At 32.5% G+C, this 23803-nt stretch overlaps 1 protein-coding gene and 1 long non-coding RNA gene across 2 annotated transcripts; one reads left to right on the forward strand and one right to left on the reverse strand.

Annotated features, from left to right (window-relative positions):
- Positions 1-19375: 19375 nt before the first annotated feature.
- Positions 19376-20608, reverse strand: LOC108810821 (uncharacterized). Its single transcript, XR_001943191.2, has 2 exons — positions 20000-20608; positions 19376-19676 (listed from the first exon to the last, which is right to left on the reverse strand). It is a non-coding gene; the product is annotated as an uncharacterized LOC108810821 (long non-coding RNA).
- A 134-nt stretch (positions 20609-20742) lies between these two features.
- On the forward strand, positions 20743-23618 carry LOC130496625 (uncharacterized protein At3g43530-like). Its single transcript, XM_056988842.1, has 5 exons — positions 20743-20885; positions 21021-21614; positions 21905-22645; positions 22727-22894; positions 22978-23618. The coding sequence occupies exons 2-5, from the start codon at positions 21030-21032 to the stop codon at positions 23476-23478; spliced, it is 1995 nt and encodes a 664-aa protein (XP_056844822.1). The 5' UTR covers positions 20743-20885; positions 21021-21029; the 3' UTR covers positions 23479-23618.
- The last annotated feature ends 185 nt before the right edge of the window (positions 23619-23803 follow it).

A 23803-nucleotide genomic window follows, 5' to 3' on the forward strand; every position in this document is an offset into this window, starting at 1 on the left:
GTTATTATTTATTAAAGTTTGGATGGAGGCAAGAAACTAAATTATTTACCCATTTGGCTTCTGGTTGTGTTTAGCCACCTAACGTCATCTTATTCTTGTTTCCTTTACTTCTTTTTATATTTCAAGTAAAAACCACATAATATTCTGACGCTTGTAAAAAAGTATTCAGACCTGATTCTTTAGATATATCATTTCTTCACGAGTTGCAGTTCATTTTAATGGTTTACTAGATTTTGATCCGCGCTTTCAAAGCGCGGGTTTATTTTCCTTTATTTTTTTTTTAAATTGACAAATATTTAGTAAATGTTATATTTTTATATATTTGTTTTTTTTATAAAAGACTTAAGCTTTTTATTTTTCTTTATCGTGTTTCATTTTAAAAGAGTATAAGCCAGAACACAATATTCGGACCCGAAGAACCAACCCGAAACCGACCCGAAAATCAGGGTCCCGAACCCGATCAGACCCGGGGTAAATATCCGAATGAGTTCTAAATTGCTATATCCGAAGAACCGGTCCCGAATCTGACCCGAACCGAGAACCAAATGAGTACCCAAAGATATCTGAAATATATCTAAAAATATATGTTATAATTATATTTATAATTATTTTAATTTTTTAATTAATTTTATAAGTTAACTATAGTAGTTATTTTCGGTAATTTGAGTATTTTTGGATAAAATATGATAGTTTGGATAAAAATTTACCCAAAAAAACTGTATAAAATGTATATTTTTGGTTACTATTGAATAATTTGGATACAAAATATTAAGAATTGTTGAAAATAAATTATTTGAATTAGGAAAAAAAATAAGAATTGGATCTGATTTCTTAATCAGCCCAAATGGCCCAAGAGAGATGATGTGGGCAGTGGGCTGGATCCAAAAAAAAATGACCTAATAAAATGTGTTATTAATATTACTTGATTGCCCTTAATGAAATAAGCAATATGAATTAAAGAAAAGGCATGTTTAGTAAAAAATCCAAATGTGCTTGTACTTTAATAGTATAGATTTTGCAGTACATGTCCAGATCATCACCGTGAATGTAGGGCAAATACATAGATTGCCCATCACCTTGAATGTACGGCAAATAGATACTCCATGTGTTTGTTTTTTTTTGCTTAAATTTGATAGATACTCCATGTGTTCTACCCTTTAACCAAACAAAGAAATTACACCATCTGTTTTATAAATAAAATTTGTAAACATGTTTGCACATTAAAATTTATTTACGTAACACTCGTATTCCAATTTAGAATATAGTTTAAATATACAATCTTAAACTGGATTTACTAGTACTAAGTAACTTTGTAACATGGGCCTTGATTGGTAGAGTATTAGCATTAATATTATGCTCTACATTATCCAATCAACATTTGTTTGAAAAGCATTTATTAAATGCTAATGATCTTCAAATGCTCTCTGGCAAATGCTCTTATATGAAGTTTTTAGAAGAGCATTTGCATTTACAATTTATTTGATTTCATAATATTATAAAAATTATTTTTATATCCAGAAAATGAAATTTGGATTTCTAATTTTTTTGTCATCAGCTTATATAGACTCATAATTTGGATCTCTAAAACAAATTTACAATATAAGTATTTTTTAAACATAGTATTTCACATTAAAATATAATATAATTATATAAATTATATTATATTTTATTTTAAATTATATTATATTTTAAATACAAAATATTATTTTTAAAAATATATATTTTAATTGTAAATTTTATATATTTGTTGTAATGATTCAAAGTCAATGCTAGTGTTGCAGTCTTGTTATTTTATTAATCATGAGTATGTTATTTACATTTAAAAAATCAGATTAAACACAAATTAATCAAGAGTAACACGTCTGCAACACAAGCATTGAATTTGAATCATTACAACGCATATATAACTCTTATAAGAACGGTTTATGATAGATCAAAACATTTACAAATATATCTCCTATATAAGATTAAAACTTATTTATTTAATTAATTTTTGTTAATTTTACTAGATATTAAAAATTTATTAAATTTTACATTTTCTAAAATTTTATTTTTATAAAAAGACTATTAATTTTTGAAAAAAATTATACATATGGCATATTCGTCAGCAAAATTAGCTAACGTTGTATCCACGCGAACAAAAGTAGATGTCTACCTGACAGCTGATGTGGTGACTGGTGTATGATTTCGCCAAAATATTATAACTCGGATATGTTTTGGCACGACCGTATAAATTCATGTATATTTTAACACGACCATATAAACTGGATATGAATTGAACATATTGCGATATATTAGATATGAAATGGCTATTTACCCATGTAACTTTACCCACTAATAAAACACAAAGACTTGATTTCTAAGAGCAACGTTATTGTTTGAACTCTTAAGTTTTTAGTATATGAATAGTAAATTATTATTTTTTTTAAATAACCACAATTTAAATTAAACTGAAAATATAGCACCAATGAAAAAAGGACACACAAGAAAATGGAGTTTTCGAGAAGTTCTAAAAAGTTTTTCTATTAAGATACTTTTTCATAGTATCTCATTTGCCATGCTTTTTAAATATTAAACTAATTTGAGAATTCCTACCTCTCTTCATACTCATTATGGAGGTGCTCTAACATACAGCGATTGTGCAGTAGATGCAGGGGTGGACAGTGGCGAACCCACTCAGCTGTATATGGTGTCATGTGAACCCACAAAAATCTCAAAATAATCCAAATTATAGCCTAAAAAAGGAGAAAAATTACTAATATATTGGTGAATCTTGGCTATTGAACCCACAAACCCTAAGATAGATACCTATATTAACCCATTCGATAATTTCTTTAACCCAGTAAAAATTCAGGCTGGGACCGTCACTGGGGGCGGAGGCACATACAACGATACATGGTCGTGTACCCCTTACTGATTTTTAAGTTTTCTTAAGTAACATAAGTTAATTTGATTAAATATTGTTAGCTTATAGAAGAAAACTGAAAATGTGCCCCTGTCAAAATAATATTATTTGCTGTTTTTAATACTGTGCCTCCGATTAAAAATATTTCTAGATTTGCGACTGAGTAGGCATTGATGTTTTTCTCTAGTGAATAAAGCTGAAGTAGTATAACCAATAATAGTTTCCATATTTGTGTGTGTGCATGTATTTACAAAAGAAATCAAGCAAACAGCACGTACAAGGTGTAGTAGAGGTACCATTTGATACATATAAAACCCATTTCGTCGATCGTCATATATTTTTTTATTGTAGATCCTAAAATCTACACTAAGTATTTGATAGTGTTTGTAATGTAAACTGAGGAATAAAAAAAGATGTAGGCAACAATATATTTAGAACACAACGATGTAATCGGAAATTGATTAACAAAAATTGACTTTTATTGAGTAAGAGATCGGTTACAATGAATGGAAATGAAATTCGACAATACAAAGGAAATCGAATTAGACTAGAATCGAAACAATGTAAAACAAGGTCATTGTGTGTAGTGTGCTCTCTCTAGGATTTTTGATGTGTCATGTTGCTTGATCTCTCGTTCCCTTTAACAGACGTTTCATCCCGTGATCTTCTCAACTTCCTCCGTGATCTCCGGGTTTTCGGAGACCTCTTCTTCGGACTTGTATCCTTATCGCAGACTCTTTCTTATGCGGCCCATTCTCTTGTTTCGACCCACTAAAGAAATATCCAAAATTAGGTCTAATATTTATCTTATCCAAAATCAAACTACATCAGATTTTTTTGTTTGGTACACGCATACACAAATTGATCACCATCATCTAAATTGCCAATACCTTATAAGTTGAATATATACAAATCTACTGTTAGTCCGGACCAGATAGTATACCAATTACCAAGTATATCAATTTCTGTAAGGTACATGACTATGATACCATTAAGTCTCAAGAAGTAACAATGTAACATATTCATCATTATTGGGGTTTACGCAAAATGAGAAACTGTCTATTTACCTGTAAATCATATGTAAGTTAACGTTTACTTTCACTGAATAAGTGTTCCCTCTGACAAAAAAACTGAAACTGATTTAATTTTAAATCCTATGAAATAAAGTTTGGGGTCTCTTCTTTTCATTTATTTTCAGCTCAGTGGGCTAACGGAAACTGTACGTCTTTCTTTGATTCTTTTGTGCATTAATTTATAATTTCATCCATATTTACAAAGTGAAAACCATTATTTTGTGCCAAGTTATCCTGAGTTTAAATCATGTTTTAGTTTCTACTTTGTACAATAGTGTGATCCATAAATTATAGCAGAACATTATGATTTTAAATGCAACAGATGATAAGTGTGTACGTTAACTAAGCTATGAAAAGAAAGTAAAGAAAAATGTCGTTGCATACACAAGATTTCATTGATCATTCATCCAACCATATATTTCCAATTTCAAGTAGATGCAATGTATCATTTTTCTTGTCAAAAACTTGTTTTACTTGCACAAAAACTCAAACATACATGCATGGGTGTATGAAATTATGCACATGCAAAAAAAAAATGCACATGCGATGGCCTTATTAGGATCAATATCTCATTGATTATACGCAGGACTTAATCAAGAAATTATATATATACTGGTATACCACACACCAAAATCAGAAAATCCATGATATATTCAAGTCAAATCAAAATCGAAATCATTACACATAACACATCTAGGATTATGACAAGACATCTATCGACATATGGAGATGTTACGTTTGTAAATATTACATTTAACGGACCCTACAGTTTGTGGTAGAGCTACAACTTCAAAACTCACATGGATTATTATGATTGTTTTGACGAATTAAATGATTCGTTTTTGGACAATGATACCGAGACATATATTCGAAAATTGTATACACTCATTCTTACATCTACTTAAGAATATAATAATTAATATATAAGTATAGTCCAATGATTATTCTTCTGTTGGTCAAAGCTACAAATTGATTTTTACTATTGAACCGAACCATCTGCAATCTCAGTTTCTCACTATAGGTCTCAATGTTGTGAATTTCAACATTTTCAGTTTCGTCGTTGTCGGTGAATGAACGCTGATGGGAGAATCAATACCGATAAATAATTTTTTCCATTTTTCTCTTCTTTTAAAAGAATATGTTTCTAGTTTCTAACATGGTGTAGCTATTATTTACATATCTACAAATATGTTTCAAAAGTAAATGTGTCACTTATTATATATGGACGCATCATATGTAAAATGAATTTTTAGTGTTTCCAATACTCGATCATACTGATACTATTGCAGTATTCTATATCTTGTTGTACTCATTTTAATCTAATATTAATTTCTTCGTTTCTCTTTTATCCAGATATTCACTAAATAAAACTTTCCACCTGTTCTTTTTTTTTTGTTTTTGTTTTTTCTTAAACAAGTCTTGCTTGTTTTCTTCTAATTGAATCTTGGATGGCATGCATCATCAGTTCATCAGATATTATGTTTCACATACTTAAGGCTACTGCGTGGTAAGAAAATCATAGTTATATTTGCAGATGCGTGTTTATAAATAAAAGCTATTTACTAAAATATTCTAAATATATAAAAAATTTGAAGATAATTGCTTCTACTCCATCCATGCAGATTTTGATTTCTTAAAAATAATTCATATTAACAACTAAGCTAGATTTGGAATATTGTCCCTCCATGCATTGAAACAAAAGAAAACATAAAAAACAGTGTATATCATTTTAGTACGAAGCTTGTGTGCCCACGTTGCTAGGTTTAGGACTACAAGTAGAAATAATAATAGATGCTTCATTTAATGTATCATACATCCCTCTCTATACGGATATAAGTAGAATATAACTAACAAAATGAGGAAAATGTTAGAATGATATTTAAAATGAAAAATGAAAATAGATTGGAGGAAAAGGACATGATGACTAAAAGGATGCTTTCAGTGCTTTTAATTCAGCTCTGAGGCTGACACCAAGAAAGTGTTTTGGGCAGACCATTATGCGCTTGTCTTTGACCATTCTTCCTACCTTCTTTCCACTTATTTTCAACTAACCAGGTTCTCTAATTATCGAAACACATATTGGTTCTACTTATTCATAATTTTAGGGGAGATGATTATATCTTATGTCAATGGAACTGATATGTGGCTAGAAAACTATGTCTTTGAATGGAAGGAGATAAAGACAATTCTCATGCACATGCAGTTTTACTACTGCACTTAAATCACCGTTCACTTTTTTTTTAATACAGTAAACAACGGAAGATCTATATGCAATTAAATATATATTTTTTTTTTGGTAGAAAAAGTAGAAAAATTGTCCCACCCGTTAACATTTGGTGGTGTTGATCTGTTTTTTTTGTTATAAATAATTTAGTTACAAATACTAATTTGAAAATATATTTATCTGATTTTATAAATACAATATTTTTTTGGTCATATATTTTTATTTTATCTAACTTACAACTTTAACAATACAAAACTTTACTTACTATTTTTCTTGTCATATAATTTTTACATTTATCTAAAATTATTATATTTACATAATCTGTGTTTTAATTATAATATGTATTATGCAAATATATAGTAATATAGTTTAAATATGGAAAAGATGAGTATTTGATTAAACTATAATGGATTTGGTATTTTTATTTTACAATTGTACGTAGCACCATGGTTTTAAAGCAGTAAGATATATTTTGTTAAAATTGCAGCAACATGTATTTCGTAAAAAATGTAGTAACATGTATTTCGTTAAATTCTAATGTTTTTTATACTTTTTTCGTTAAAACTGTAATTTATGTATTATATTTATATATGATGTGTTGTTGTTAAAATAAATTATATATGATATGTTTTGATATATTTCACAGTAATTTTTAATTATTAAATATATAATCTTTTTTATTTAAACTTTTTACTATTTAAACATATAATAACTGTTTGATCTATTTGATCTACACTTCTCCCGCATGATATGTTCGATCTGCATGATCTATTTTATTTGTACCGCTTGAATTGCTTTTACCAATCGAAACCTAAGTGTATCTAAATATATATGGACTCACATATAAATATACTCTTTTTTGAGCTTGAGAAGCAAAGCCATTTTGTATAAGAAACAAAATTAAGTTTTCTTAACTCAGAGAAAACAATATGAAAATTTCACATGCATAGTCTTTAATGTTCATAGGTCTAGAAATTTGTCCGCACCTCTAAGATTTCTAGTTAGGGACATATATTGAGATTTCTTTTTTTTTTTCTTGAGAGAGACGCGTTAAATTTTTTAATTAAGAACTAGGATATGACCCCGCCTTGCGCGGAGTGAGAGAAATATTTAATATTTAAATGTACATTATATTTTAAATTTTTTTGAACAAAAAATAAAAAAACACAATTTTTTTAACAAAAGTACAGCATATTTTAATTTATATACAATAAAATCTATAAGTAGATACGGGATGAATTTAATATATCATTATTAAAAAAACATATTTATCAATATATATTATATGCAGACATAAAGTAACGTAAGAATAAAAAAGATAACGCAAAAACATACATTACGAATTAGAAAATATAATATCATATCTTTTGTAGACAAATTGTAGGTGGACACGAGGATAAGATTATATAAAATTATATTAGTATGGATTTGGGTTCATTTAAGTATAAACGAATCTATCAAATTTTTTTCAAAATAGGTCACTTAAATATATGAAGCCGGTAATATGATTAAAAAATTGGAAATTTTTTTTTCAGAAAAATGTTTAGACAATTTTTTAAGAAACGAAATAAAGTCTGGCCATTTTGAAAAATAAAGTATATGAAAACGATAAAAGCTGAGTGATATATGAGTCTCCTCCCACATATGTGTATATCTAGTAAAGCAGTTGCTTAAACAATAAATTTGCATATACAATTTAAGGGAATACGAAATCAGTTTATAATGTGATTGACCACTAAATCAGTTTATGTCAGATTTGCTTTTTCTTTTGAATACGAAATTACTTTGCGTGAATAGTGTTAACTAGCGTCAATCTTGGATTAATTATTAAATGTTTTAAAGATTAAACTTGTGAATCAAGTTTTGCGTGATTTAATATCTAAGTCCGAATACAAAAAAAAATAACGTGGATTAGGAAACAAAAAGCTACAATCAATCTTGTTTAAAAAAAAAAACGCTACAATCAATCATAATTGCAGCACTGATCATGGCAGCTTAATATTAGGAATCAGAAAGATTGACTAATAGTTTTTAATGATAAAAACAATTTATAGAAAACAGTTTAAAAATTACATTAACTCATATGAACCCCAAATAATATTTTTGAATCAATCATACAATTTTCGAATCAAATTGTATGTCGTCACAAAACTGGGAAAGGGTTCTGCAAGAACAATAGCCTTCAAATATTTAAATCAATATCAATAAATTTATATACAATATAAAATATAATATTAATGTTAATATATACAATATTATATATCTGTTAATATATAGGATAAGCCAGATTTACACGTTTATATCTATTATGTGTAACAAAATTCATTCACATTCTGGTTCAAAAGTTTGACAGCTGAGGATCGATAACCTTTTAGAAACATGTTTATGTAAGGACAAAAAAATAAAACTTTTAGCTATAGTTATGATACTAACGAATTTGTTATATCCATGTAAGTTGTCTAAACTCCCATTTGAGGGATATACAATAAGATCGTTTTCGTGGAAAAAAATTACATTTTAAGACTTATAGTTTAGAGAGAAGAGGATCCCTAATACCTTACTGAATTTATATACACCGAAGCATAAATATAAAAAGATACATATAAAATTCTGTAGCATATAACATGTTAATATATCAGAGATATTTTTCCATTTTCCTATAGCTATCATACTGATTTTTTGTATATGCAGATACTTCTAATATGTCAATCCACGTAAAAGATATAACATACGCTATATTAAAATTCAATTCCCATGATAAATGATATAAAATACAATGCACTAAATATTAGTAGTACCAATGGCATCTGATGTAATAAATCTAGTCTTTTTAGGGTAGTTCTATCTCAAGGCTGAGGGTGCATGAGAGCATGACATGTCATCAAAATGACAACATTGTAATAAGTTTACTCATTAAAAGTTATTATTTTAAACTGGTAATGAAAGTTTGATTACATGGGAGATTCCGTACCTCAGCTTGTACTGCTTGTCGGTTGTGCCTCAGCTCACATAATTGATTATGTTTCATCTAATTTAAGTGTGTCTCTGGGATCCACATCCAGATTACTGAAAACTTTATTATTCCTTACTTTCCAAGTATATCATAAAATTCATGCAAACTTTGGATTCGATGAAATCTTTGATAACGCCCATATTTGCCGCTCTGGAGGACATTAAAAACACATGATTTATTGATTCCTCTACATCCCCACATATGGAGAAACATATTTCCCCTTGCATCCCTCTTGCTTTCAGGTTTTTCTTTACAGCTATACACCCTGATACAATCTGCCATAGAAAATGCCTTATCTTCGGGGGGCACCTCACCTGCCAGTAAAACGCTTTCAGTAAATCCACCGTGGGTACATAAAACTCTTGTGTTTGTCTTTATATATCTGGTTTATCTGTGGGTCCACAATTCCAGGGAGATGGTGTTTTACAGATGGTTCGTGGAAGGATAAGAATCTTTTTTTGAGACAAGGTTGGTTTAGTACTTTGGAGGGTTTTGATGGACTGATTGGGGCACAAAATGTCCGGACTAGCCTATCACCTCTCCATTTGGAGGTGGAAGCATTAATATGGGCAATGGAGTGTATAAGGAATTTACGACAATTTTAGGTTACATTTGCAATAGATTGTTCTCAGTTGTTGATGATGGTTTTGGAACCAGAAGAGTGGCCAGCGTTCGCAAATTATTTGGAGGATATCAAGACTTTACAAGAAAGTTTCATGAACTCAGAAATCATTCATGTACATCGGATGGAGAAATCAAGGGCGGATCATCTAGAACGTTGTATCATACATCAACCGTCTTTCATCGTTCATATGGATGCAGAATTACCAGTTCAGTTTACATAGTCTATATGAGTCCATATATGTTGATGAAAAAAAAAGTTTGATTACATGGATTTGCAATCTCATCTGCAATGAAGCCATTCAGATGAGAAAGGCTGCAAGAAAATATAAAAACCCCTAAACATCTAATTTAGATCACTAAATTAATCAAAAGAACAACACTTCGTTCTATCACTAAAGCAACAAACATCAAAAAATATTCCTTACAAGTACCAGGTACCAGGAATGATGACGAGGAGAAGGTTACGCAGAGTCGGTTTACAGTAGAAGAAACCCAAAGAGTCTCTCAGCCGCAATAACAGAGGGCCAGCACACCACTCCGGTGCATTCTTATGTAGAATCAGAGAATTCTCTCGGCCACGACAGAGGGCCAGGAAAACCACTCCGGTGCAGGCTGAGGTAGACTCTGTCGAAACCAAAACCAGAATCCTCTCAGGGAGAGTTCACACTCACATGAGGAGTAGCGTGAAGCTTCGAGACGGAGGTGAAGCAGGGAGAAGCCATATGACCTCAAAAACAAATCCATCAGGAGAAAGTCTCTTCCAGTGTGGTTTTAAGAAACACATTGGGTATGTCCTCAAAGACCCTCAGCATCAACCATAAAAGCACTATAGAGAAAAACAAAGCAACAACAGATATTACCATGGAAGCTGACACTTGAGGCGAAGAGAAGAGGCTCTCAGCACAACACCGTGGCTGTGCTCTCAGAGGAAACAAACCCCGAGGAGAGGCTCTATGCACCTTGGATCTACACGACAGACAGATCACCGGGAGGCAAATCGGATGTGATGAGAGCAGAGGCAGCGACTCTTTCAACCAAATCACAATGGCTTGGGCTCAGATCTGACCCAGATCTGACGCCGGCGGTCTGGAGATGCAGAGAGGCAAAGCCACCGGGATTCACGAAACTGTCATGACCTCGACTCGATTTCAGATAATAGAGGCATTCACCAGAATTCTGATTAGGTTTGCAGAGGCAAAAACCCATAATCCTAGAGACAAGATAGGGGGAGGAGGCCGACAGCTAAGGTTACCACCGGCCTCTTTAAATAAAACTACATAATATTTTTTCTTTAAATCATGTGGATGTCTGGGAACCATATCAAATTCATGCGTCATATAAAGCATTTTATTTTCTAACAATCGTGGATGATTTCTCACGAATTGTATGAACGTTTCTTTTACTCGGAAAATCAGAAGTTAAGACTGTTTTGATTGTATATGCTGACAAACAGTTTAACAAAGTAGTCAAGGTAGTTAGTAGAGACAATGAAACATAATTCATGGTACTTACATTTTTTTTCAAAGACCAGGGGATAGTACATCAAACTTCTTGTATAAACGCACCTGTAGAACAAAAACATTGAAAGAAAACATAGACATATATGTTTATCAAATAATATAATAATATTATGTAAACAAAATTCACACATGTTTCTAACATCCACTTGCTATAAAAAAATGTCACCATATGTGTATATAAATGTCACATCTTATGCATATGATTATTTTAAAAAAAAAAATTCCTGTAGTTAATACACAAACTAATCTTTTTTTTAAGTCTCCACTGGCTTCTTCCTCTCGGAACCAATATTTTGTATTTTAATTATAAGCATTATATATATATGCATATTTTCTGAATGTATCATACATCCCTCTCTATAAATTTCAAGTTGCAATATACTATTTTAAAGTAGATTTAAAGCGAATTCAAGTGATGCAGCCTATAATACAAAAGATTTATGTTATTCCATATGTGGAGAATCTGAGGAATCAATAAACCATATGAATTTTTTATGTCTCCTGGCAGTATAAGTTTGGGCACTCTCGAAGATTCCTTTGAATCCGATTGTTTTCCTAGACAATCAATTTTTGGAAATATGAATAATTTTTGTTGGAGAATCTCTCCCGAATTGGAAAATCACTACTTTGCATGGATATTTTTGTACATTTGGAATGGACGAAATAAGATATTTAACAATTTAGATATTGATCTTAGAGAGACTCTCAAATTGGCAGAAACAAAATTAGTTATTTGGGCAGAGGCCCATGATTTACTAAAATCAAGGATTACTCAAAATAGGGGAGCCGATGTGACTACCTTAGCTTTTATTCTGGGTAGATGGTGTTTTACGGATGAATCATGGAAGGAACATGATAGAAATTTGGGACAAGGATGGTATAACACACTGGAGGGTTGCGAGGGCTTGATGGGGACAAGAAATTCTATAGCTAGTCTATCACAACTTCATTCTGAAGTAATCTCATATGGCAATGAAATGTATGAGTAATTTACATCAGTTTCAGGTTATATTTGCAACTAATTATTCTCAATTGGTGAAGATTATTTCAGAATCAGAAGAAAGATTATCATTTGCAAGTTATTTGGAAGATATCAAGATCATGGAAGAAAGTTTTCACAATTTAAAAATCATGATATGTCGAGAATACAAAACTTAAGGACAGATAGTATAGCACGCAAAGCAAAGAAACAACAGTGTTTCATTGTTAACATGGATGTAAAGTTATAAATTTGGTTTGCAGAGTTTACTTGAATCTGTTTTAAAAAAATTATATATTTCTATGTCAAATTCATGTTATAAAAACAAAAAAATAATTTATCACTTTATTACAGCTGTTGTCACAAATAGTACAAAATACCTCAAAAATACCGATCATTTAAATATTTTACTACTAGAATAAATTTAATATAAAATTATTTCAATTATTTTTAATAAGGGAAATATTAAATCTTAAACTGGAATGAAAAACCCCAAATAAATTATTAACTTTGTTAGCAACTAATTCAAACACGTGTATTTTACTCAACAAGTTGTACTATGTATAAAACTTAAACTTGTTGTGCTAGTTTTAGAAGAACAAACTCTTTTCTATTAAAAAAAAATAAGAAGAACAAACTCTTTTCTACTAATTCATATAGCTGTCTTCTAGATATTGTGCTGCCACCTAATTACTATGCTGACTATTAGGCCTACTGACTATATGTGTGTGTATATTTCTTGTTTTTAAGAAACAATTGTAATATTTCCGACACGGTAAGATGCCATAGCAGAAACAGGGACAAGCTCTGTACGAGATGAGGTAAGCACTTGAGTACAATAAAACTTTTCTATAGTGACACACAGGGATATATGTATACATAAATGAGTACGTAGTTTAGACCATGATTAATCAGGGTTTTTAGGATTAGGGTTCTTAACAGAATTTAAGAACTCTATCTCTAAAAACCCCCTATTAATCATGTTCTTATCCTCATTTTCTGCAACCAATGAATAAGCAAATCGAAATTAGGGTTCTATAAGTTAAAAAAAAAACTAGAGTTATATATATGAGAGTTTGAATGGTACGGGTCCACCGTTTTTTGGTAAATAATTTTTTTTCTTTACCTTTTTAGGTCAACTATATATTTAAATTAATTAAACCTACTTTTGAATATTCGCGTCTAAAATAGCAGATCTTAAAAAATAATATCTTCGTGCTGAAGTCTAGCCAATTAAAACAAGCTATAGGTTGAAAACAAATATATATATATATTATTAAAAATGAAAATTTCTAAGGTGAAAAGACTGCATCATTTTGATAAATTAATTTGAGTAACTTAACTCAAAAGTAAAAAATGATCTATTCCATTCTCTGAATAATCAACGTTCAAATTCACCTAGTTTATCTAGCTCGCCAATTTAACCTTGTGATCCCGTCCCTCTTACCATGCCAGATGATCACTTACATAACCTATTTGTCATTTGGCCATCAGCAAACCATCCCTATTTTATTACTGACTTTTTTATTTACATGTGATCAAATCAGTTCATTCGATATATCCTATCGAATTCTGTTTAAGTTGAGATTCCCATCTTTGCAACTGATTCACACTTTTCCAATCCTTTATTTAACGCTTCTCTTGGTTGTTATCGATGGTTAAAGATCTGCTAGAAACTGGCCAAGGAGTTAAAAGAATCTCAAGGGTCGAAACCAAAATTAAATGAAAAGAAAATATCAGTGTATGGTCTAAAAAGTTACACGTGATTTTATTTTTATATATTTGTAAATTACATGAATAACTAGTTAACTACGATAATAACTTATTGGATAATTTTACTCTTTCTAAAAGATCCCTGACATATAATTCCTGCTCACCATATTCACAATGTATCGATTGTATTCTTGACATGTGGAATCGTTGTGAACGAATTTACTTACACCTTACTGAACATGAAAAATTCATGTAAATTTGCTATCACTAATCTGCAAATGCGAATCAAACTCCATACTTTTTGGTATACAACATTAGCTAATGGTTATTCTATATATATATTATTCCAATCAATATCGTCTGCTACACCCAATCTCTCGCATTTGGAGTAAATTCTGTACGTTTGTGCGATAAATAAAAAGTTGGGATACGTTGTAAAATGATTTCAGAGTTTTTTCCAAAAGACTTGTATGGAAATATTTTTCGGGAAGGACTTAAAAAAAAACAATCTGGGAAGGTGAATATTTGGTATGCATAAAATCAATTAAGTTTAAATTTTCCTTTTGAATATAATTAAATTTAAATTTATATTGTGGTCTAAGATAATAAGTACATTAATTTTCAAATAAAAATAAAAATAATAAGTACACTGAGACAGGGACTGCCCCATCCCTTTCCTTCATTTAGGGCGTGGAATCTCTGCTCCACCCATTCTCTCATATTATCCCATCATTTTAATATTATTTGATCCAAATATAATGAAAAACATTATAATATGGTTTAGATTACCAAACTTATCTGAGAAGCATTTTCATATATACATATCGCATTTACGTTAATTTTAAGATAATGACTTACAAAGTTAATTATCTCTAATAATTTATTTTTTCTATATAATTGCCATTACTAAAAATATATTTTATTTTTCTGTACTTAATAAGTTTTTAATTAGGATTTTTGTAAGAGAAAATGATCTAGATAGCACCAAATCAAGTTGTTCTTCTCAAACTAGCATTCAAGGCTCAAAATCACAAAAATAGGTTTCACTTAATGGATCATTTACTTTTATACCCCTTTTTCTTATCTGATTATATTAAATAAAAAAAACTGAAAATCCCAATCTTAATGTCGTCTCTCATCTCCACTCTCGACGTCGTCTCTCATCTCCACTGCCATCAACTCCGGCGTCATCAGCTCCGGCGCCATCAGCTCCGTCGCCGTCAGCTCTCAACAGCTCCGTCGCCATCAGTTCTCATCAGCTCCGTCGCCATCAGCTCCGTTGCAATCATCTCTGCCGTCATCAGCTCCGCCGGCACTTTGTTTGCAATCCTTCAGCTATGCAGAGCTCCACCATCTTCTTTGTTAACCGGACGAGATCGTTAGAGCTATTTCGTATGTTCTGTTTTGTATTATCATTTACTAGATCAACAAGTTAGATGATGAGAATGATCTGGGCAGATTCTAGATCTTCATTGGCTGTTTTGGGATCAATTTTTCATCATATAACTTGGATTTACATCTTATCTCTTTGACTTCAATAGCTCTATTGGATATAATTGAGTTATGAGGTATCAAACCATCATCATTATGTTGCTTGTTGACAAACTTAGTTGGCTAGTTTTGTAGATGTTTTACTCTCTTTCTAATTGTCAAAATAACATTTTATTATGTTAGTTCAGTGGACATGGTAGCTTCTCAAGTGATCTGAAGTTAAACAGTGTGGCTGGTCACCTTCTTCATTTCTCAACTCTGGTCCATTACCATGGCTGGTTAGTTTTGCTTTCAAACCATTTTCCTAGAAGAAACTTGCAGAATTTTATTTTCTACATGTTAAAATATTATGACTTTGATTGACCTGCAGGAGAATTAGCCACATAACTCACCACCAAAACCATGAACATATTGAGAACAATGAATCTTGGATCATGTATGTTGTTCTTTTGTTGTCTTCTTTCAGCCAATGTGGCGTTTACTAGATAAAGTTTTTGTTTATCTTGTTCCTTACTATATTGAAGAGGCTGATAATTGGAGATTTGATGTTAACAACTTTCACCAATATGTTTCTCAAACTCACTTTCAAGGAATAACAGTGAGAAAAACTCTTATTGCAGAAGCTTCTTTATAGATTAAAACACCTAGTTAATGGCAGATAAAGGCAATGGTGATGATTAACCCAAAAACCTGACTGGTCAGTCTCTTAGTGAAGATAACTTAAGAGAGATATCTATACTATTATGTTGTGATGAGAGATTGGTTCTTCTTCCAGAAGAAGTGTATCAACAAAGCTTATACAATGATGAGAGACACTTATCAGCTCCAAAAAAGTAACCATTTTTCTTTGTGATCATATTGCTCTATGGAACATATATGAGATCACTCATTTGATAAATACATGCTTTATAATAATTTCACATTAAGATTTACTTAATAAAATTCTTGAAAAATGATTCAAGACATCCTGAAACATGTACTTTCAAAACTTCATTGGTGTAGAAACGCTAACTGATTTGGTTTTATACATCTTACATCGTTTCATGCTTTTTTGTGTGATTTTGTATGGATTTCTTCTTTCTGAGACTATTCAGGATAGCTTTCCTAATTATGTAATAAACCATCCAAAATTTTCAAAATTTGCAGGCTTTTCTTGATTTATTTAGTAGTAAAATACCACTACGTAATCAACAGAATCAACATTATCTAGAAAAGAACACAATCAAAGGTACATTACCTCAATTTAGTAGTCTTTACCAAACAGTCTATTGAGATACTGAATCTCCATCATGTTGCTGTCCTGCATAACCAAGCCAAAAAAAATTCAAATTTTTCTGCAAAGCTATCCTGAATTTTTGAAACACTTTCCTGAATTGTTTTAAAAAAAACAGTTTCACAAACAGAAGCAATCGTCTAGAAATGTTATAAGCAAATTCACGATCCTACCAAATATATCAATATGCGTATGCCAAACAAGTAACCAAACAAAAAGAATTTCAAAATTTATTAACACCGAATTTTCTGGAAAGCTTTCCTGAAACTTCACAAATCCTTCCTGAAATTAACAAAGCCACACAGTTTTACAAGTACAAGCAATCGTCTAGAATTTAAAAACAAATTCATGAGCTTACCAAATAAGTAAGCAAGCAAAAAGTTTTTCAACTTTGTTAATATCGGATTTTCTGGAAAGCTTTCCTGGAACTTAACAAATCCTTACTGAAATTAACAAAGCCATACAGTTTCACAATGTCAAAAGCAATCGTCTAGAATGTAATAAAAAATTCATGAGCCTACCAAATATATCAATATGCATAGTAAGCTAAACAAGTAACCAAGCAAAAAGTTTTTCAAATCTGTTATATAAGATTTTCTGGAAAGTTTTCATGAACACAAATCCTAAAATTAACAAAGCAACACAATTTTAAACTTTTGAAAGCAAATTTACACTCAGGAGTACTGGGACTAGCTGGGGCTCGAGAATATCATATAATGTAACTCAACTGTATCTAGAAAATAACAAAATCAAAGGAATACTCAGGAGTGTTCTGCATTTGGAACAAGGCAAAAAAGGTTATGTTTCAAACATAACTCCATAAAGCTTGTTTCTAGTTTATTTTCTAGAAACCCATCCTGAAAGTTTAACAAGCTATCCTAGATAATATGTGTGTTTATAATGATATATACATTTAACACTTTCTTGATAGAATTACTGAAAATACTTCAAGATATCCTATTTCAATGTTCTCTGTTTGATATGTATTCTTTGTTTTGTAAACAATGAACTCTATTTTGGTGATTTTTATAGCCAATGAAATTTCTTATAGATTTTGATTATGTTTTTTTTTAAGATTAAGTTCCAATTCAGGATAGCCATCCAGAACAATGATTGTCTAACATTCCTCACACGCTTTTAATTCTCTTTGAAAACAAACTTATGCAAGAAAAGATACTCATTTTAATTTCTGGAAACCCATCCTGAAAGTTTAACAAGCTATCCTAGATAATATGTGTGTTTATAATGATATACACATTTAACATTTTCTTGATAGAATTACTGAAAATGCTTCAAATTATCATATTTTAATGTTCTTTGTTTGATATGTGTTCTTAGTTTTGTAGACAATGAACTATATTTTGGTGATTTCTATAGCCAATGAATTTTCTTATAGATTTTGATTATGTTTTTTTTGGAAGATTAAGTTCCAATTCAGGATAGCCATCCAGAACAAAGATTGTCTAACATTCCTCACACGCTTTTGATTTTCTTCGAAAACAAACTTATGCAAGAAACATACTCATTTTAATTTCTGGAAACCCATCCTGAAAGTTTAACAAGCTATCCTAGATAATATGTGTGTTTATAATGATATACACATTTAACACTTTCTTGATAGAATTACTGAAAATGCTTCAGGTTATCCTATTTTAATGTTCTCTATTTGATATGTGTTCTCTGTTTTGTAGACAATGAACTCTATTTTGGTAATTTTCTATAGCCAATGAATTTTCTTATAGATTTTGATTATGTTTTTTTTGGAAGATTAAGTTCCAATTCAAGATAGTCATCCAGAACAAGGATTGTCTAACATTCCTCACACGCTTTTGATTTTTTTCGAAAACAAACTTATGCAAGAAAGGTACTCATTTTAATTTCTGGAAACTCATCCTGAAAGTTTAACAAGCTATCGTAGATAATATGTGTGTGTATAATGATATACACATTTAACACTTTCTTGATAGAATTACTGAAAATGATTCAAGCCATCCTATTTTAATGTTCTCTATTTGATATGTGTTCTCTGTTTTGTAGACAATGAACTCTATTTTGGTGAGTTTCTATAGCCAATGAATTTTCTTATAGATTTTGATTATGTTTTTTTTGGAAGATTAAATTGCAGTTTAGGATAGTCATACTGAACAAGGATTATCTAACATTTTTTACATGCTTTTGATTTTCTTCGAAAACAGACTTATGTAGAAAAATACATTCATTTTATTTGTTTTGGAAGCCCATCCTGAAAGTGTTAAAAGCTATCCTATATAACAGGATTAAAGAGTTGAATTCCAATATCCCCAACAGGAGAGCTGCTGCATCTGGGTCCCTCTTTCCCTCATCCTCGTCTCAGCTTTAAAGAGAATTTCCTCAGATGATAAAGGAGGTAATTTTTTACAAGATCAGAAAACATGCTCAATTTTTATTCTCAAGTTACTTCACTCTAATAGACATAAGCAGAACATCAGAGATAGCTTTAGACTCGGATAGAGACACTGTATGCAACAATCAGGAAGACTATCCTGAATACGTACAGTAGTTTCCTAACTGAACTGAAAACTCAAAAAACAAAAAGTAAAATGATGGCAATCATGATACTCAGATCCACCGTAGAATGGAACATATTTCGTCAGAGTCCATGTAAATCATATTTGAAAATAAATACCACATTGTACAATTGCTCCAGACGTTGTATCAAGAAGATATGTTTATCATTTCAAGAATGTTTTCATTCTTACCCACAGAGAGTTTCAATCGCTTCAAGTAGGCTACCAAGCTTACTTACAGAAACAACATTCCAGATGTTATGAACAGAGTTAATACATTCCAAACTACTTCTTTCCCAGGTGTGCATTCCATGCCTAAACAATAAGATCAAGTAAGAAAAAAAAAACAGTTTCTTCAATGTAAAGTTCTGATCTTTCAGATGTAACATAACTCTAGAACAACATAGTATATTAAAAAAACAACGAACCTGAAGACACCAACACCAACATAGTATGACTAAACCATTTCATCTTAGGTAGCATCTTAACATAACCAATTAAGCATTACACCTTAAATTTTGTACCTTTACTGATCATAAAAAATACACAGTTTCTTCAATGTAAAGTTCTGTTCTTTGAGAAGCAACACAACCCTAAAAAATCATAATATGATCCAAATTAAAAAAAAAACAACGAACCTGAAGGCAACACCAAGCAAGATTGAGCAAGCTAACAAGCCAAAGGCATCCGTAATAAGCGATCATAATGTAAGATCTCCGATTCGAGAGCTTCGACAAGCTCTTCTTTGCCTCGTAAGCTAAGTAACCGACGAAGAGAATAGCTGCGATGACCAGTACCGTACAAATTTCAGAACAAACTCCAAAAGCTTCGCGAGGAAGAGCGCCGCGAGCATGAGCTCAAGTCCCAGCGTAGATCCTCCGCCTCCGCCGGAGCATCTAGCAGCGATGGTAAATCATCAACCGATTCATCTGCTCCTGGCTCTTTAACAGCTTCCAAATCGTCCGCATCAGAGGCAGCTGTTGCGATCATCGCTGATTCCAAATCCCTAGCCGACGAGAAGAACATCGAAACCCTAGCTCTCCCTAAGCAGGAAGTGATTCGCTGATTGAGAATCCTCAAGCAGCCCACGACGAGAAATCGTCTCCACCGCCCTTACATGAAAATTTTAATTCTGCAATCTCCTCGTTATAACTGAATATTGTATATACAATTATTTTTAAATCGAGAAATGAATGAAATACTAAAAAACCAATCAAGTTGACAATATTTACAAAGAAAACCAGGGTCAAACCCATCCAACCAGTGACCCGTCGGATCTACACGGGTAAACCAAAGTAAACCAGAAAATCCCAAAAATGAAACGCGATTTGTAATCGTTTCTCGAATCTGTTTATATTTTCCGATTTCTCATTTCCTTTAAACATTTTTTCGAGCCATTTTTTCATTCTCTCGGTCTCGAAACTCTTCAGTTTCTCTCTATCTCTCGCGAAACTCAAGAGAAGAAGCAGATCTCTCATCTCATCGAGGCATCTCGATCTCGGTTTCGCCAAACAAGGAGAAGAGGTAATGGTCGTGAGGAGATTCAATTCTAGGGTTTCAATTTAGGTTCTCGAATTTGTTCTTCTCTCAGTCCGTGTCGTGTCTCGATCTCTCGATTAGGTCTTGTAAGGTTGTTGAGAGTCTTAATTTTCGTTGCAGGAACTGAAAATGGTGAAGACGAAATGGACGAGGAAGAAGAAGAAAACGAAACCATTGAAGGATATAACATCTCCATTGAAAGATATTGAGATTCCGAAAGAGATTGAGAAAGAGAAGAAGAACGATGTGAATCTCGTTGAAGATAAAGAAAAAGAGGCGAACCCTGTTGAAGATAAAGATTCTGAGATGGAGACGAACACTAATGAAGAGAACGAGACCGAAGAGAGAGTTGATGATGAAGAGGCGAACAAGGTTCAAAGTGATGTAGAGGAAGAAGATGAACAGAGGTCAGAGGAGGAAGAGAGGTCAGAGGAAGAACAGGAACATAGGTCAGAGGAGGAAGAGAGGTCAGAAGAGGAAGAGAGGTCAGAGGAAGGAGAGGAAGAGAGGTCAGAGGAGGAACAGAGGTCAGAGGAGGAACAGAGGTCAGAGGAGGAAGAGCGGTCAGAGGAAGAAGAGGAAAGAGAGGAAAGAGAGGAAGGAGAGGAAGAGAGGTCAGAAGAAGAGGCGAACTTGGATGAGAGCAATGATGGAAGAAGAGAAGGACGTAGGGAAGAAGGAAGTAGGGAAGAAGAAATTTACAATGTAGACAATGTAAGTATTTCTACATCTCATAGTTGTAGAAAACAATTGATACAACTAAAGATAACTGGTTTGTTTGTGATATGATGTAATGATATGGTTGATCTTATTTAGTAATTGGGCGTGTGGTATGTGTGAGATGGGAGAGTTTGGTGAGGAGTATGTTAAATTAGATAGGCTGTTATCTTGTACAACTAGAATAACTACTGGAATAACTAGTGGAATAACTACTGGAATAACTACCGGAATAACTAAGTATAACTAAGTATAACTAAATGAGTTTGTTTCTTGGTTGGTTGCAGGAATTCGTCGAAGAGGAGCCGGTCGCGATAAAACCGTTAGGCATGTACTTCCCACCTTCTGAGTATAGGAAGAAGATCAAGATATCGACGAGGTGTTTTATTGCTGATGTATTAAAAACCCTAGGCGAATTAAAGCCTCCGATGACTCCGGTAGAGAAGAGTTGGTTTGAGACTCATCCGCAGTTCAAACACATATTCCACATGCCACAGGCTGGAAACCACAAGGTAATGGGGATGTGGATGCTCCTTCTCCGAACCGTACGCATAGTAAAAGAAAAGGAGGCTTGGTTTGCGGTGAATGGTTGTCCAATCCGCTACGGTATTAGAGAACATGCTTTGATATCTGGTTTGAACTGTAGAAACTATCCACTGAACTACAAGCAATCCGGAGGCACGAACTTTGTGAAGAAATATTTTGGCCATCGAGTAGTTAGGTATCATGACGTGAAAGCAATGGTTCAGGAGGGAATGGAACCTGGTCGTGATAGGTTGAAGCTGCTGGTCTTGTATTTTCTATCGAGTGTTATAGTTGGGCAAAGAAGGGCCGGTGAAGATGCCCCTCCCGTGGAGCCATTCTTGCTTAGAGCAGTTGATGATCTCAACTTATGCAAAACATTCCCTTGGGGTAGATTGTCGTTTGATTACATGCTTAGACAGATTTCTAACACTATGAGCCATTTTGATGGGGAGGTGAAAGAAGGTGTGATTTGGCCAGTTCCCGGATTCTGTCTTCCAATGGAGGTAAATGTATATGACTCGTATGTTGAATATTTGCATAGAAATTATGATATTGACACTGGAAAGGTTTTTTTACTTGTGTAGTTCTTAGCATTTGAGGCCATCGAGAAATTGGGGGAGAAATTCCGAGAGCGAGTACCAGATGAAGACGTACACCCAACATGTCCAAGGATGTGCCGATCAATGTTCAAGAGAAGTGAAATGAAGGGATTTCCACTAGAGAAAATAAATAAAGCACTCGGTGATACTACGGTTAGTTGTCCCATGTATCCAAATATTGTAGATAACATGTTATGTAATCTTTTGGAAATTTGAATAAGGCGTTGACACTGCAGGACATTGAGAACATCTTGGCTTGTACCGACGAAGACAAGACTCTACTAGATGGGATAACAGAACCAGAAGACATCAGAGATAAGGATGACACGATTGTGGAGAGTTGGATGAAGGTGGTGGAGAGGGGTTATGTTGTTAGGTTTGAAGATATGTTGAAGGAAGATGTGGCTGCTAGACAAGCCCCTCCCCCTGAGCCTCAGATTGGAAACGACACAGAAGCTACCAATGAAGCAGGAGGGAACAGCGTCAAGCTAGATGAATTGGTGCAAGTCATTAACAGCTTCAAAGAAGATATTGGAGGGCGGATGACGAAGATTGAGGAAAAGGTTGGGGAGATTGACTCAAGACTCGCTGCATCGGAAGGTTTTGTTCAAGAGCTCTTAGATGGTAGGAATGTGAATGCGGATATGGAGGAGGAACAACAGGGCGTCTCGAAGAGGTCAAGGAACAAGACAAAGGACATCACTTCCAGGGCAAAGAAGAAGTCAAAGAAAAACTGATCAATTGCTTTTGTTGTTTGTTATGAACTTATGTTGCTTATGTGTGTTCTAAAACATGTTGCTTTTGTTTGCTTTTGGAACTAGGTGTTCTAAAACTTTGTTTGCTTTTTGGAACGAGTAAGAGAAGGTGTGTACTAAACTTATGTTTGCTTTTGGAACTAGGTGAGTAAGTACAACTATGGAAAACTAATAAAACTATATCTAACTAGTACAACTAGGTGATTATTTGATTGGTTCTCCAATTAAATAAACCGGATTTGATTGGTTCTCTCTCACTCTTCACTCTCCTCTCATCTCTCTCTCATCTTCCCTAGAATCTTCTCAT

This window comes from Raphanus sativus, chromosome 6 (genome assembly GCF_000801105.2).
Source record: "Raphanus sativus cultivar WK10039 chromosome 6, ASM80110v3, whole genome shotgun sequence".
Lineage (NCBI taxonomy): Eukaryota > Viridiplantae > Streptophyta > Magnoliopsida > Brassicales > Brassicaceae > Raphanus > Raphanus sativus.